This window comes from Sminthopsis crassicaudata, chromosome 5 (assembly GCF_048593235.1).
Source record: "Sminthopsis crassicaudata isolate SCR6 chromosome 5, ASM4859323v1, whole genome shotgun sequence".
In the NCBI taxonomy this organism is placed as follows: Eukaryota; Metazoa; Chordata; class Mammalia; order Dasyuromorphia; family Dasyuridae; genus Sminthopsis; species Sminthopsis crassicaudata.
This window is the reverse complement of record NC_133621.1, coordinates 283,352,400-283,366,855: the sequence shown is the minus strand read 5'-3', so window position 1 is coordinate 283,366,855 and position 14,456 is coordinate 283,352,400. Positions and strand designations below refer to the sequence as shown.

At 35.2% G+C, this 14,456-nt stretch overlaps 1 protein-coding gene across 4 annotated transcripts in view; it reads right to left on the bottom strand.

The window, feature by feature from the left end:
• CFAP54 (cilia and flagella associated protein 54) overlaps window positions 1–14,456 on the bottom strand; it is a 279,694-nt gene that overhangs the window by 221,570 nt on the left and 43,668 nt on the right. For all 4 annotated transcript variants that reach the window (XM_074271318.1, XM_074271319.1, XM_074271321.1 and 1 more), the window contains one exon: window positions 13,024–13,174. In XM_074271318.1, the coding sequence (XP_074127419.1) occupies window positions 13,024–13,174 (151 nt within the window). The remainder of the gene's footprint in view (window positions 1–13,023; window positions 13,175–14,456) is intronic.

Genomic DNA, 14,456 nt, shown 5'->3' with positions numbered 1-14,456 from the left:
AAAGGTCTTTAAGGGACATGGTACGAAATAGAAAATGTTTAATTTTAAGGATGAATTAATTCTATTTCTTAAAGGATCTAAGTATTTCATGCTCTCATACATTTTGTAGAAATTGTTTGGGAAATGTTCTTTGATTGCTACAGATAGAGCCAATTACAAATCTCACATAAGTATCCACATTGCCAATTCTTCCACCCTAGCTACAAATGGGAATAGTGACTCAAGCATATATACTCTTTGTCTCAGAAATTGTACTGCTATTACCCCACGTGAGTGATCAAAAATAAAAGTTCCATTTATGCCAAAATATTTACACAGCACTGTTTGAAATGGAAATAAAGCACAGACTAGGGGATGGTGAAACACATTATGGCATAGGAATGTAATAGAATATTATTATACCACAAGAAACAACGGATATGTTGACTACAGAAAAGCATCAGAAGATTTATACAAACTGATGCAAAGTGAGTAGAACTAATAAAATTAAGTTCCCAATAACTAAAACAATGTAAATAGAAAATTTAATCATAAAACCAAAACTGAAAATTATGAATTGAAAATGACTTAATTTCACCTCAAAGAAGAGGTATTTAATAGTAACCAGGAATGGAACACTGTAGAGGACATCAGACTTTTTCAAATCATTTGTCTTGCTAAAATGATATTTTCCTCTTTTTTCTTCTCTGTTACAAGAGATAACTCTCTAGTGTCGTATATAGATATATGTAATGGAAAATATAAGTGATATAAAAACAACAAATATCAATACAATATGTCTTTTTAAAGAACTTTCTCCACGTGACATTGACCTTTTGTGTGATATTTTGAAAAATACAAGACTACCATCCAAACATTTTCATCTAAATGGAATACTCCAGAGAGTCAGCAGACTTTTGCTTTCTGTCAGTTAAATCAAAGCCACATATTATATGACAAAACAATGTTATTATATAGTATATGATATTAGGTTATAATATTATCATGTAATATAATACTGGTCAACATTATGCTCATAATGTTTTTTTTAATATGGGACCCATGAATAGATGCCCATGAACTGGGATGGGAAAAATTTATTTTCATTAACTTTTGCCTTTCTTTGTAATCCTCTGCATTATATCTTATGCCTTAAAAAATAAGCATGATTCTGAGAAAGGGCTCACATGCTTTACCAGATTGCCAAAGGGGTCCTGGACATAAAAAAAGGTTAAGATCCCCTGCTCTAGTGACCTTTAAGTGGGTATGTTTTAAAACAAAGGACTCCTCAACAACATTTTGAGTGGTTAACTGACAGACACCAAAGAGATAATTGTCTCTTTTTGGAAAAACCAGAAAAACAGAAATCTCAATCTGAGCAAATTATCAGGTGATTTTTTAAAAATTCCTCCAGTATTTGCAAAAGACCTAAGTAATATACTGGACCCAGAGGAAAAGTATTTTCTATCAACCTTACATGATATTAAAAAATCCAAATTGATGAACACATTCCACAAATGGAAAGAATAAAACAAGAAAACAGTAGCTTCCATTAATGTCTCAGCTTTATAGGATGAGGTGTTCCCACTTAACTTGAAAAAAATTATGTACACTCTTGGCCCACTTTTTGAAACAAAAACAGCTTTTGGATGTTAAACCTTTTTAAATTTATGATCCAGGACTGAAATTAGTCACATTAAAAAGCTTCTGTTTCCACAAATAAAATTCTTTTCCCAAAGCCAAGAAGCTTAAGGTATTAAACATTACTTCAGGGATGCTGACCATTGATCTTTTTCTTATACATAGTTACATTTATTTTAAATGGACCTTGTTGTGTCTGTTTTCTTATTTTGTTTTTTCAATATTTTCTCAGTCTCTGACTCATACTTTGTCTAGTCACTAAAGGAAACAGTATGCAACACTTAATATATGTTGAGAAAGTTAATATGGTGTTGGATTTCTTATGTCTGAGCTACTTTAAAAAATTAATTTGAATCAATTCTGTTTGTCTCTATAGCCAACCTTTAATTAAGCATATTAACTGAGGAATGGAAATGTCATGAAAAACAAAATACATAAAAACAAAGCCTTGTACTAGAGATGCAAAAAGAGCAAGCTCTCACCTGTTTAGTGCATCACTGCCTCATAATGGAAGCAGAAAAAAAGCCAGAAGGAATGCATTATAAACTCATCAATTTTTCTAAATCAATTATAGTTTTCTAATAGTTATTTTGAATCAAGGTTATTTAAGTTATTACTTTTCCACTGCAATTGGCCAATAAACATTGAATATTTGATTAGAATATATATTGCCTAGATTATGATAAACAGTTAAATAGGAAACATGTTGAGTTATTTTATTTCAAATGAACAATGAGTTAGTGCAGAATGGAATGAGGCAGCAAATTTCATTAAAAAATTTTGCATCATTGTCAATTATCAAAGCTGCTCTTTCATACGCCAAAATTCTCTCCCTCTCCCTCTGCTCTCCCCTCTCCTCCCCACCCCTCTCTTCCCCCTTACATATATGTATGTGTGTACACATACATACATAGGTATAGATATAGATATATGTCTATATAGATAATAATACATTTATACATATGTTGGCATATTTGTAAAGACTATAATATAAAATCTATATATTTAAGGATGAATACTCTGATGCTGTCATGTGGCTGAGAATCAAAAATATCCATAATTTTACTCCCCCCAAAAATCAAATTTTTTAAGATGGCCCAAAAAACAATGGAGAAATGAATAATGGGTATAATTGGGTATAGAATATTACAATGTGTTGAGTCAAATGTAATGAAATAATATTAAGAAAATGTATGAGTAGAAAAAAAAAAACTAAGTGCCATACTGGTAGTCATGAAATGTTAAAGATCTCCAACATATTAGAGAGATCCTCTGTGGAAGACTCCAGCCAAGACTCACCTGGAATGGAATTAAAATACGTGGGTATTCTCCGCCAGTAAAAATATTAACATCAGTGAACTCACAGATCCTTCAAGATATAAGATTTTTAAAATGGCCCTTTGCTACTGACCAGCGATCTAATTTTAACACTATTTATTGAGTGCACGCTACGTACAAAATACTGATCTGAGTACCCCAACATCATGATGTCATTTTGGTCCTCTTCAAGCACAAAGGATAAACAACACTACCTGATTAGCAATTGATATAAGTATCTCATTTTCTCTCTTCCTAGATTGTAAGCTACCTAATCATGTTTTATCTCTTTTTAATCCATCTTGAATTGAGGACATTACCATGTACATAACAGGGCCTAAACAAATGTATCTTGGCTTGAACTGGATTTAGTAAATATGGCAGAATTTATACATCTAAGTGAGGAAAAAGTCACTTCTATAAACACAGCAAGATACTATTTTATAAATGTTAAAAGCCAACTATTTTAATTCAATATCATAAACACAGTTTTAGCATCATAAGATCTGGGTTTTCAGTTTTAGCTACACCACTTATGTGTCATGTGATCATAAGCAAGTCACTTAATCTCTTAGCCTTGATTTTTTTTCACCTACAAATAATTATATTTACTTTAACTGCCTCTTGATGTTATTGTAAATATTTTTTATGAATTGTAAAGCATGATTTAAATGTAAATTATTATTATTGTTGTTGTTGTTCAGGACCTGCTGCATGCAAGGCATGTCTGCTTTTTGGTCCTTGGAACTTAACACAGTTAAAAAACTAATATTCAAATTCATGTGGCCAAAATATTTTATTTGTGGAAACATAAAATGAATAAGAAATTTAAATCTTTGAATGCTAGCATTTGAAGAACAAGTTGAATAAGAGGAAGACAAGATAATAAATGAGAACTTAAAATTCTAAAAAGGATTTTTGGATATTTTCAATTCTTAAGGGTTGATAGAATTGGACTTTATACCAAATTTCATTAAAACTTAGGGATTCCTTTCTCCTTATTAGAAATGCATCACAACTACCCTTCTATTTCTCAAGATTGGGCAAAAGAAGACTCATTTGGTTCACAAAAGAACAAAAAGAAGAATAAAGAGATGGAGCAGGAAAGAGGAAGAAAATTAGAGAAAGAGGAAGAAAAGGAAGTGGAGAAAGAGGGTTTTATTCCTGAAGCAACTGAGTGAGACAGGCAGGAAAAAAATTGGATAAGAAGTATTTAGATGTGGATTTTTAAGAAAGGAGTAGATATTGATAAAAATAGAAAGAAAGAAAAAGAAAAAAAAACAGGAGCCATTCTTCTCAGAAATAAGCCATCAAAGAATATAGACAAGAAGCTTTCAAATGAAGACATATAATTTATCAACAATCTTAGGAAATAAGGCTCCAAAAATCATTAATAAGAGAAATCCCTATTAAAATAACTAGGATTTCATCTTATATCCATTAGATTGTCAAAGATTACAAAAGATAAAAATGTTAGCTGATGGAGGGGCAGTATAAAGACAGGCATAGTAATTGTACTGTTGATGGACCTGTAAACTGGTTCAACTGTTTGGGAAACTTATTTGGAATTATACTAGAAAATTCCCGGACCTGGGCCAAGATGGCGGCGTGGAGGCAGACAGCTGCTTGAGCTCCTCGTTTTCTCTCAGAACTTACTTCATGACAAGCCTCTGACTTAATGCTTGACCCAGAAAGAAATCCACAAATTATCACCAAGAGAAGACATCCTTGAAAGTCGCCAGAAAAGGTCTGTGTTTGCTCGGGGGAGGGTCAATCAGACTGGGCGCAGACTGAGGGCAGGCAGCCAGAGCAAGACAGGCAGCTCACACAGCTCAGACCGGAGGGGGACGGGTGTGATCTCTGCCGTTTCTGCGAAAGGGCTTTTGCCCCAGTGTGGATGCTCCGTCTTGGCAGCAAGCCAGGAGCAGCAGAGAGGGTGTAAACACCTGAGGTGAAGATTAAAACCCCAGAAAGCCAGCGTCTCTCAGAGCCCGGCCACCCCCAACCCCCACCTGGACTGACTCGGTGCGTTCTCAGAGCCTCAGAGCGCAGACTCAGTACAGTCATTGCTTTTCTGTTAGTGGCTCTCTGCTGCCCTGCCCCCAGTGTGTAGAGGAAGCCCATTAATACCATCCAGCCCTATCCCCGCAAAACAGACCAATTGTTTCTCTTGTCAGTTTGTTTTCTTTGATTCCTACTCTGACAAAATGAACAAAAAATTCAAAAGGGCTCTAACCATTGACAGCTTCTGTGTGGAGAGGGAGCAGACTTCAAATACTGAGGAGACTAGGAACAGAATGTCCCCAGATGTATCCCCTGGGAGGGATATAAGCTGCTCCTCAATACAAAAGAACCTCATAGAGGAAATCAAAAAGGCTCTCACAAGAGAGCTGGAAGAGAAATGGGAAAAGGAAAGGGAAGCTTGGCAAGAGAGCCTGGAGAAGTCATCCCATGCATTCAAAGACAGAATGGATAAAGAAATCAAATCATTGAAAAACAAGATTAGTGAGCTGGAAAAGGTAAACAACTCCAAGGAAAACAGGATTAGTGAGCTGGAAAAGGTAAACAACTCCAAGGAAAACAGGATTAGAGAGCTGGAAAAAGAAATCAGCTCTCTAAAAAATAAAATGGATAAAATGGAAAAAAATTCCATAGAAGATAAAAACTCAATTGGACAATTACAAAGAGATATAAAAAAAGTGAGTGAAGAAAATACATCATTGAAAATTAGACTGGAACAAGTAGAAATGAATGACTCAAGGAGAAACCAAGAGGGAGTCAAGCAAAACCAGAGAAATGAAACAATTGAAAAGAATGTCAAGTACCTTACCAGAAAGACAACAGACCTGGAAAACAGATCCAGGAGAGACAATTTGAGAATAATCGGACTCCCTGAAAAATGGGAGGAAAAAAAGAGCTTGGACACCATTTTCGAGGAAATTATCAAAGAGAACTGCCCAGACGTTTTGGAAACAGAGGGTAAAATAGACATTGAGGAAATTCATCGATCACCTACTGAAAGGGACCCTAAAATCAAAACGCCAAGAAATATAGTGGCCAAGTTCAAGAACCATCAGACAAAGGAAAAGATATTGGAAGCTGCTAGAAAAAAACAATTCAGATATGGAGGATCCACAATAAGGATAACACAGGATCTAGCAGCATCCACATTAAAAGAACGCAGGGCCTGGAACATGATATTCCGAAAGGCTAAGGAACTTGGTATGCAGCCAAGAATAACATACCCAGCAAGAATGAGCATCGTTTTCCAGGGAAGAAGATGGACATTTAACGAAATAAATGAATTCCATCTATTTTTGATGAAAAAACCAGACCTACATAAGAGGTTTGATCTTCAAATACAGAACTCAAGAGACTTCTAAAAAAGGTAAAAAGAAATCTTGAGAACTATACTTCTGTCAAAAAAATATGTAAAGAACATATGTACAATTTGTCTTAGAAACTAGAGGTAGAAAGGAGATTATATCATAAAAAAGTATAAAGTGGTGGTACTACATCTCATGAAGAGGCAAAGGTAACCTATTATATCTGAGAGAAAGAAAGGAGGGAGATGAACATAGCGTGTATCAATAGACATATTCGATTTATGGTGAAACTTCTTCCACTTCATTGAAAAGTGAAAGGGAAGGAGTAAGCTAAGGGGAAGGGAATACAGTAATTTCGAGGAAAAGGGGTAAAATAAGGGGAGGATCTTTAAGGTGGGGGAGGGATCCTAAAAAGGGAGGGCTGTGAAAAGCAAGTGGTGTTTACCAGTTTAATACTGGATAGGAGGGTAAAAGGGAAGGAAAGGGGAAAAGCATAAGCAGGGGTTAATAGGATGGCAAGCAATATAGAATTAGTCCTTCTAACCATAAATGTGAATGGGGCAAACTGCCTCATAAAGAGGAAGCAGTTAGCAGACTGGATTAAAAGTCAGAATCCCACTATATGTTGTTTACAGGAAACACACCTGAAACAGGATGAGACATTCAAACTAAAAGTAAAAGGGTGGAGCAGAATCTATTATGCTTCAGGCAAAACCAAAAAAGCAGGAGTAGCCATCCTAATCTCAGATCAAGCAAAAACAAAAATTGATCTAATTAAAAGAGATAAGGAAGGGCATTATATCCTGCTAAAGGGAAGCATCAATAGTGAAGCAGTATCAATATTAAACATGTATGCACCAAGTGGTGCAGCATCTAAATTCTTAAAAGAGAAATTAAGAGAGCTGCAAGAGGAAATAGATAGCAAAACTATAATAGCGGGAGATCTCAACCTTGCACTCTCAGAATTAGATAAATCAAACCACAAAATAAATAAGAAAGAAGTCAAAGAGGTAAATAGAATACTAGAAAAGTTTGATATGATAGATCTTTGGCGAAAGCTAAATGGAGACAGAAAGGAATATACTTTCTTCTCAGCAGTTCATGGAACCTATACAAAAATTGATCATATACTAGGGCATAAAAACCTCAAAATCAAATGCAGTAAGGCAGAAATAGTAAATGCATCCTTTTCAGACCATAATGCAATCAAAATAACATTTAATAAAAAGCCAGGGGAAAATAGACCAAAAAATAATTGGAAACTAAATAATCTTATACTAAAGAATGATTGGGTAAAACAGCAAATCATAGACATAATTAATAACTTCACCCAAGAAAATGACAATAATGAGACATCATACCAAAATGTGTGGGATACAGCCAAAGCAGTAATTAGGGGAAGTTTTATATCTCTACAGGCCTACCTGCATAAAATAGAGAAAGAGAGGGCCAACGAATTGGGTTTACAACTAAAATTGCTAGAAAAGGAACAAATTAAAAACCCCCAGACAAGCACAAAACTTGAAATTCAAAAAATAAAAGGTGAGATTAATAAAATTGAAAGTAAAAAAACTATTGAATTAATTAATAAAACTAAGAGTTGGTTTTATGAAAAAACCAACAAAATAGACAAACCCTTAGTAAACCTGATTAAAAAAAGGAAAGAGAAAAAGCAAATTGATAGTCTTGAAAATGAAAAGGGTGAACTCACCACTAACGAAGAGGAAATTAGAACAATAGTTAGGAGCTACTTTGCTCAACTTTATGCCGATAAATTCGATAACTTAAATGAAATGGAAGAATACCTTCAAAAATATAGCTTGCCCAGATTAACAGAGGAAGAAGTAAGTAGTCTAAATAGTCCCATCTCAGAAAAAGAAATAGACCAAGCTATTAACCAACTTCCTAAGAAAAAGTCCCCAGGACCAGATGGATTTACAGGTGAATTCTACCAAACATTTAAAGAACAATTAACTCCAATGCTATGTAAACTATTTGAAAAAATAGGGATTGAAGGAGTCCTACCAAATTCCTTCTATGACACAGACATGGTACTGATACCTAAACCAGGTAGATCAAAAACTGAGAAAGAAAACTATAGACCAATTTCCTTAATGAATATTGATGCTAAAATCTTAAATAAGATATTAGCAAATAGACTTCAGAAAATCATCCCCAGGATAATACACTATGACCAAGTGGGATTTATACCAGGAATGCAGGGCTGGTTTAATATTAGGAAAACTATTAGTATAATTGACCATATTAATAATCAAATTAATAAAAACCATATGATCATCTCAATAGATGCAGAAAAGGCATTTGATAAAATCCAACATCCATTCCTCCTAAAAACGCTTGAGAGTATAGGAATAAATGGACTATTCCTTAAAATAATAAGGAGCATATATTTAAAACCTTCAGTAAACATCATATGTAATGGTGATAAACTAGAACCTTTCCCTGTAAGATCAGGAGTGAAACAAGGTTGCCCACTATCACCATTACTATTCAATATAGTACTAGAAACTCTAGCCTTGGCAATAAGAGCCGAGAAAGAGATCCAAGGAATTAGAGTAGGAAATGAAGAAATCAAATTGTCACTTTTCGCAGATGACATGATGGTATACTTAGAGAACCCCAAAGACTCTGCTAAAAAGCTATTAGAAATAATTCAGAATTTTAGCAAAGTCGCAGGATACAAAATAAATCCACATAAATCCTCAGGATTTTTATACATTACCAACACAATCCAACAGCAAGAGATACAAAGAGAAATTCCATTCAAAATAACAGTCGATAGTATCAAATATTTGGGAATATATCTACCAAAGGAGAGTCAGGAATTATATGAGCAAAATTACAAAACACTTGCCACAAAAATAAAGTCAGATTTAAATAATTGGAAAGACATTCAATGTTCTTGGATAGGCCGAGCGAATATAATAAAGATGACAATACTCCCCAAACTAATCTATTTATTTAATGCTATACCAATCAGACTCCCAAGAAACTATTTTAATGACCTAGAAAAAATAACAACAAAATTCATATGGAAGAATAAAAGGTCGAGAATTGCAAGGGAACTAATGAAAAAAAAGTCAGAGGAAGGTGGTCTAAGTGTACCTGATTTAAAGCTATATTATAAAGCAACAGTCACCAAAACCATTTGGTATTGGCTAAGAAATAGACTAGTTGATCAGTGGCATAGGTTAGGTTCACAGGACAAGATAGTGAATAAAAATAGCAATCTAATCTTTGACAAACCCAAAGATCCCAAATTTTGGGATAAGAATTCATTATTTGACAAAAACTGCTGGGAAAACTGGAAATTAGTATGGCAGAAACTAGGCATGGACCCACATTTAACACCACATACTAAGATTAGATCAAAATGGGTCCAAGATTTAGGCATAAAGAACAAAATCATAAATAAATTGGAGGAACATGGGATGGTTTACCTCTCAGACTTGTGGAGGAGGAAGGAGTTTGTGTCCAAGGGAGAACTAGAGACCATTATTGATCACAAAATAGAACATTTTGATTACACCAAATTAAAAAGTTTCTGCACAAACAAAACTAATGCAAACAAGATTAGAAGGGAAGTAACAAATTGGGAAAAAATTTTTACAGTTAAAGGTTCTGATAAAGGCCTCCTCTCCAAAATATACAGAGAATTGACTTTAATTTATAAGAAATCAAGCCATTCTCCAATTGATAAATGGTCAAAGGATATGAACAGACAATTTTCAGATGATGAAATTAAAACTATTTCCACTCATATGAAAGAGTGTTCCAAATCACTATTGATCAGAGAAATGCAAATTAAGACAACTCTGAGGTATCATTACACACCTGTCAGATTGGCTAAGATGACAGGAACAAATAACGATGAATGTTGGAGGGGCTGTGGGAAAACTGGGACACTGATGCATTGTTGGTGGAGTTGTGAAAGAATCCAACCATTCTGGAGAGCAATCTGGAATTATGCCCAAAAAGTTATCAAAATGTGCATACCCTTTGACCCAGCCATACTACTACTGGGCTTATACCCCAAGGAACTACTAGAGAAGGGAAAGGGTCCTGTATGTGCCAAAATGTTTGTGGCAGCCCTTTTCACAGTGCCTAGAAGCTGGAAGATGAATGGATGTCCATCAATTGGAGAATGGTTGGGTAAACTATGGTATATGAATGTTATGGAATATTATTGTTCTATAAGAAATGACCAACAGGAGAAATACAGAGAGGCTTGGAGAGACTTACATCAACTGATGCTGAGTGAAACAAGCAGAACCAGAAGATCATTATACACTTCAACAATGATACTGTACGAGGATGTATGCTGATGGAAGTGGATTTCTTCAACATAGAGAAGAACTAATCCAATTCCAATTGATTAATGATGGACAGAACCAGCTACACCCAGAAAAGGAACACTGGGAAATGAATGTAAACTGTTATTTTTACCTTCTGAATCCAATTCTTCCTGTGCAACAAAAAATTCGGTTCTACACACATATATTGTATCTAGACTATACTGTAATATATTTAACATATATAAGACTGCTTGCCATCTGGGGGAGGGGGTTGGGGGAGGAAGGGAAAAAATCTGAATAGAAGTAAGTGCAAGGGATAATGTTGTAAAAAATTACCCATGCATATGTACTGTCAAAAAATGTTATAATTATAAAATAAAATAAAAAATTAAAAAAAAAAAAAAAAAAAAAAAAAAAAGAAAATTCCCTAAACTGCATATACACCTTTCAATCCAATGAGGCACAAGAGGAAAAAGCCCTTAGAGCAAAACTTTTGATAGCAGCCAATAAACAGAAGGAATGTCAATGCCCAATAACTGGGAAATGGCTGGACAAACTGAGGGATATGGATGCAATGGAATATTATCATGTCATGAGAAATTATCAATCTAAAGAATTCAGAGAAATTCAGGAAGACACATATGAATTGATGAGCAATAAAGTAGGCAGAAGCAGGAGGAAATTTATGCAATAACTCTAAGAGTTTAAAAAAATTTTACTGTAGTGCAATAAAGGAAAAGAATGCTGGAAGATTTTGGGATTCAGATCAACCCAGTGATTAACTAAGGATTTAGATAATAAGACATGGCTCCCACCTCTTATAACATATGTGTTGAACTTGTAGTCCAGAATGAAGCACGAGGTAGCCAACAAGGTCAAGGTGTTGATCTGTTTTGCTTAACTTTACTGGAAAGAAAGTTGTATTGATGGGCATGGTTGGTGGGTAGAAATTAAGAAACCCATCATGAATCCATCATAAAAGAAATAAAGGAAGATTACATTTTAAAAATAAGGAATTTGCTTATGGTCAAATTAACTGAAATGTGAGCCATAAAAAGGATAGCACAGTTGGTCCTCAAAACTCTATGCCCCCCCTTATATAAAATATTCTTTTTTGGCATGTAAACTCTTTCCCAGGTGGACATCAGCCAAGTTTCCTGCATGTGTTATACATTAGACTTCCAGGCAAATGTTCCCCTTGTCTGCACTCCTCTTAAACACTCCCTTTCTTTAGGAGCCACTTCTAACATCAAGCCTTTCTTGACACACTCCTCTCTACTCATTCTCCTTGAATTTACTTAATAGATTTTTTTTTAGATATTTTCTATTTCACACATGGTGATTCTTGGTAAAATGTAAGGCAAAGACTTTTTGTCTTTGAATCAAAAACAAGTGATCTACTATGGGATCTACCATATAGCAGGCATTTAATAAATATTTCCTGATCAGCTTATGGAAAACTATATCACGTGTATAATCCGAAAAGAGAATAAGGGATGAAAGGACACTGAAAAAAAAACCCACAGATTTCTAGAAATCATCAATGGTTTCCTCTTTTGTACCTAGTGACTAGGACGACGATACTGCACACAGTAGGTGCTTCATTAACATTTGTGATTTTGAATAGGGGAGAACTACCCTGTTGTGCATTCCCCATATAAGCCTCTGAGTGGCGCTACTGGACCAGGACAGCTTGGCTTCTCTTGGTGAAGGTGAGGAGGAGAAGGGGAAAAGGGGCATGGAAAAGCTTTAGGGAAGGTGAAGGTGAAGAGAGGGGCAGGTTAGCTCCTATACATGGAAATGTTCACAAATTGTGTGCTTGTGTCTCAAGAGATAATGTGGGCAGAGGTCCCAAACATGGCAGCCTTACACCTGCCATGTCAAAGGATTTCTACCCACTAGAACTCTGGTTCTGATGCCTTTTATCTCTACCTTCAACTTTACTAATTAGACTGTACTTCCAAACCCTATAATAAACTTCTATTATCAATCTAAAAAAAAGAGAGATAATGTGACATGTGAGTGTAACGCACATTGAGGATTCTTATGAAGTTCATTTTCTAAAGGATTTTCAAAAAATTCCCTTGCAATATATTGTGGATGCTTGAAAAAAAATAAAAATAAAAAGATTGACTAAGCAAAGAAAAACTTCAGCCCTTTCAATCACTCATATTGTCACGAATTCCAAAATGAATAATATATTTGCTGCTCTCACCTTATGACTTAGTTTTGTAATAACTAGTAATAGTTACTGTTTATGCAGAATGTTCCACAAGCACTGTCTCCTTTGATCTTCACAAAAACTTCCTTATTACCCTCATTTAACTAAGTATCTGATGCTGAAAAATGTCTCCCCTAGGACCCCACCACTCTTAAGTGAAAAGGGACAATAAATTCCTTGATCTCATCCCCATGCTCATTTATCCAAATGATCGATACTTTACCTGAACATTTTTTAAATTTTTTTGCTGGGTTTCCTAAAGACTCCAATATTTCACTTAGTCTTAATGCAACTTCACCCACAATCACAGGATTGAGGTATTCCAACTGACAAGTATGAATCATTTCATTTATCTGCCAAAGCAGATGAACCCACTAAAGAAAAAAACAGAGAACAAAAAAAAAATTTTTTTAATAAATCAAGTCAAAGCAACATGGATTATCCTTTGTTTACTGGTTCACATATTAGTACACAATGAGACAGACTAGTCCTGTGATTTCCTTAGAATAGACAGTTCCCAGGAAAGGAAAGTCCCTCCATCAATGTACCTTGGCCCATTCTCAGCAATTTCTAGTCTTTTTTACAAAATTGCCTAGAGCATGAGCTGAGAGTTTAAGCGACCTGCCCAGAGATACACAGCCAGAAATAAACCTATGGTAGAAACAACTCCAAGTGTCTTGGAACAAGGTAGAACAGATGAACATCAGAACTGCTTATCCTATAGCTAATAAAGGACAAGATATGATTTTTGCTTGCAAGATCCAAGATGGTACAAAAGGCATGGTAGAGATTCCTCCACCACCAGTGCAGGTAAATTAATAATGGCTTGGTCTCCAAGCAACCTCAGATTCCCAACCTTAACTGGCTTCAAGACTACATGAAAATTAGCTATTATAGTTTCCTTCTAATCCTCTGAGTGATACAGCTCGGGGGAATGGTTCCAATTCCTTTCCCCTCTCCTGAATTCTCTCTTGACAATAATCTACATGTATTATTGGGAAACAAGCCAGAAACTTGGTATTTGGATCCCTGTGTTCTCTATTATCTAATCCTTTCATGGATTTATCTCGGTTGACAAAATCTGAGGAATAGGCTTTTTTCATGTTTTGAAAACTCTTTATGTCTCCAATTAAGAAAACAAAAAAAAATAAAATAAAAAAGGAATGAGAGACATATAAACCAAAAATCACTCAGCATTAAGGTTAACAATATATTGTCTTAACAGACACACATAATCTAAATTTGAAGTGTTAGTCAAAGTGGCTGGCTGATCCTTCAACTCAATATTCTTCCTCCTACCTCCATGTAGAAAAACAAAGTGAGGTATTGGAAAGGGCCCAAGATTTGGAGTTGAAATCCTCTCTCTGTCCCTTATCCACTGTGTGACTTTAAGTAGACCACTCAATCTCTCAAGATCTCAGTTTCCTTATCAGTAAAACAGGATGAAAAGTTACACTAAATTGTTTCTGAGGTCCCTTTCAGGTCCTAGGACAAGGTGTTTATCCTTCATCATCCAGATCTTTCAGAATCCTTGCCTTGTCCCTTCCTCCATGACACCTGTGCGGATCCCTTGCCCTTGCTGGAAGTGGCCATTCCTTCCTGGAAGTAAGTTTTGTCTTCCATCCCTCCGCACTTCCTTCCTTCCCAAGAGGTGGT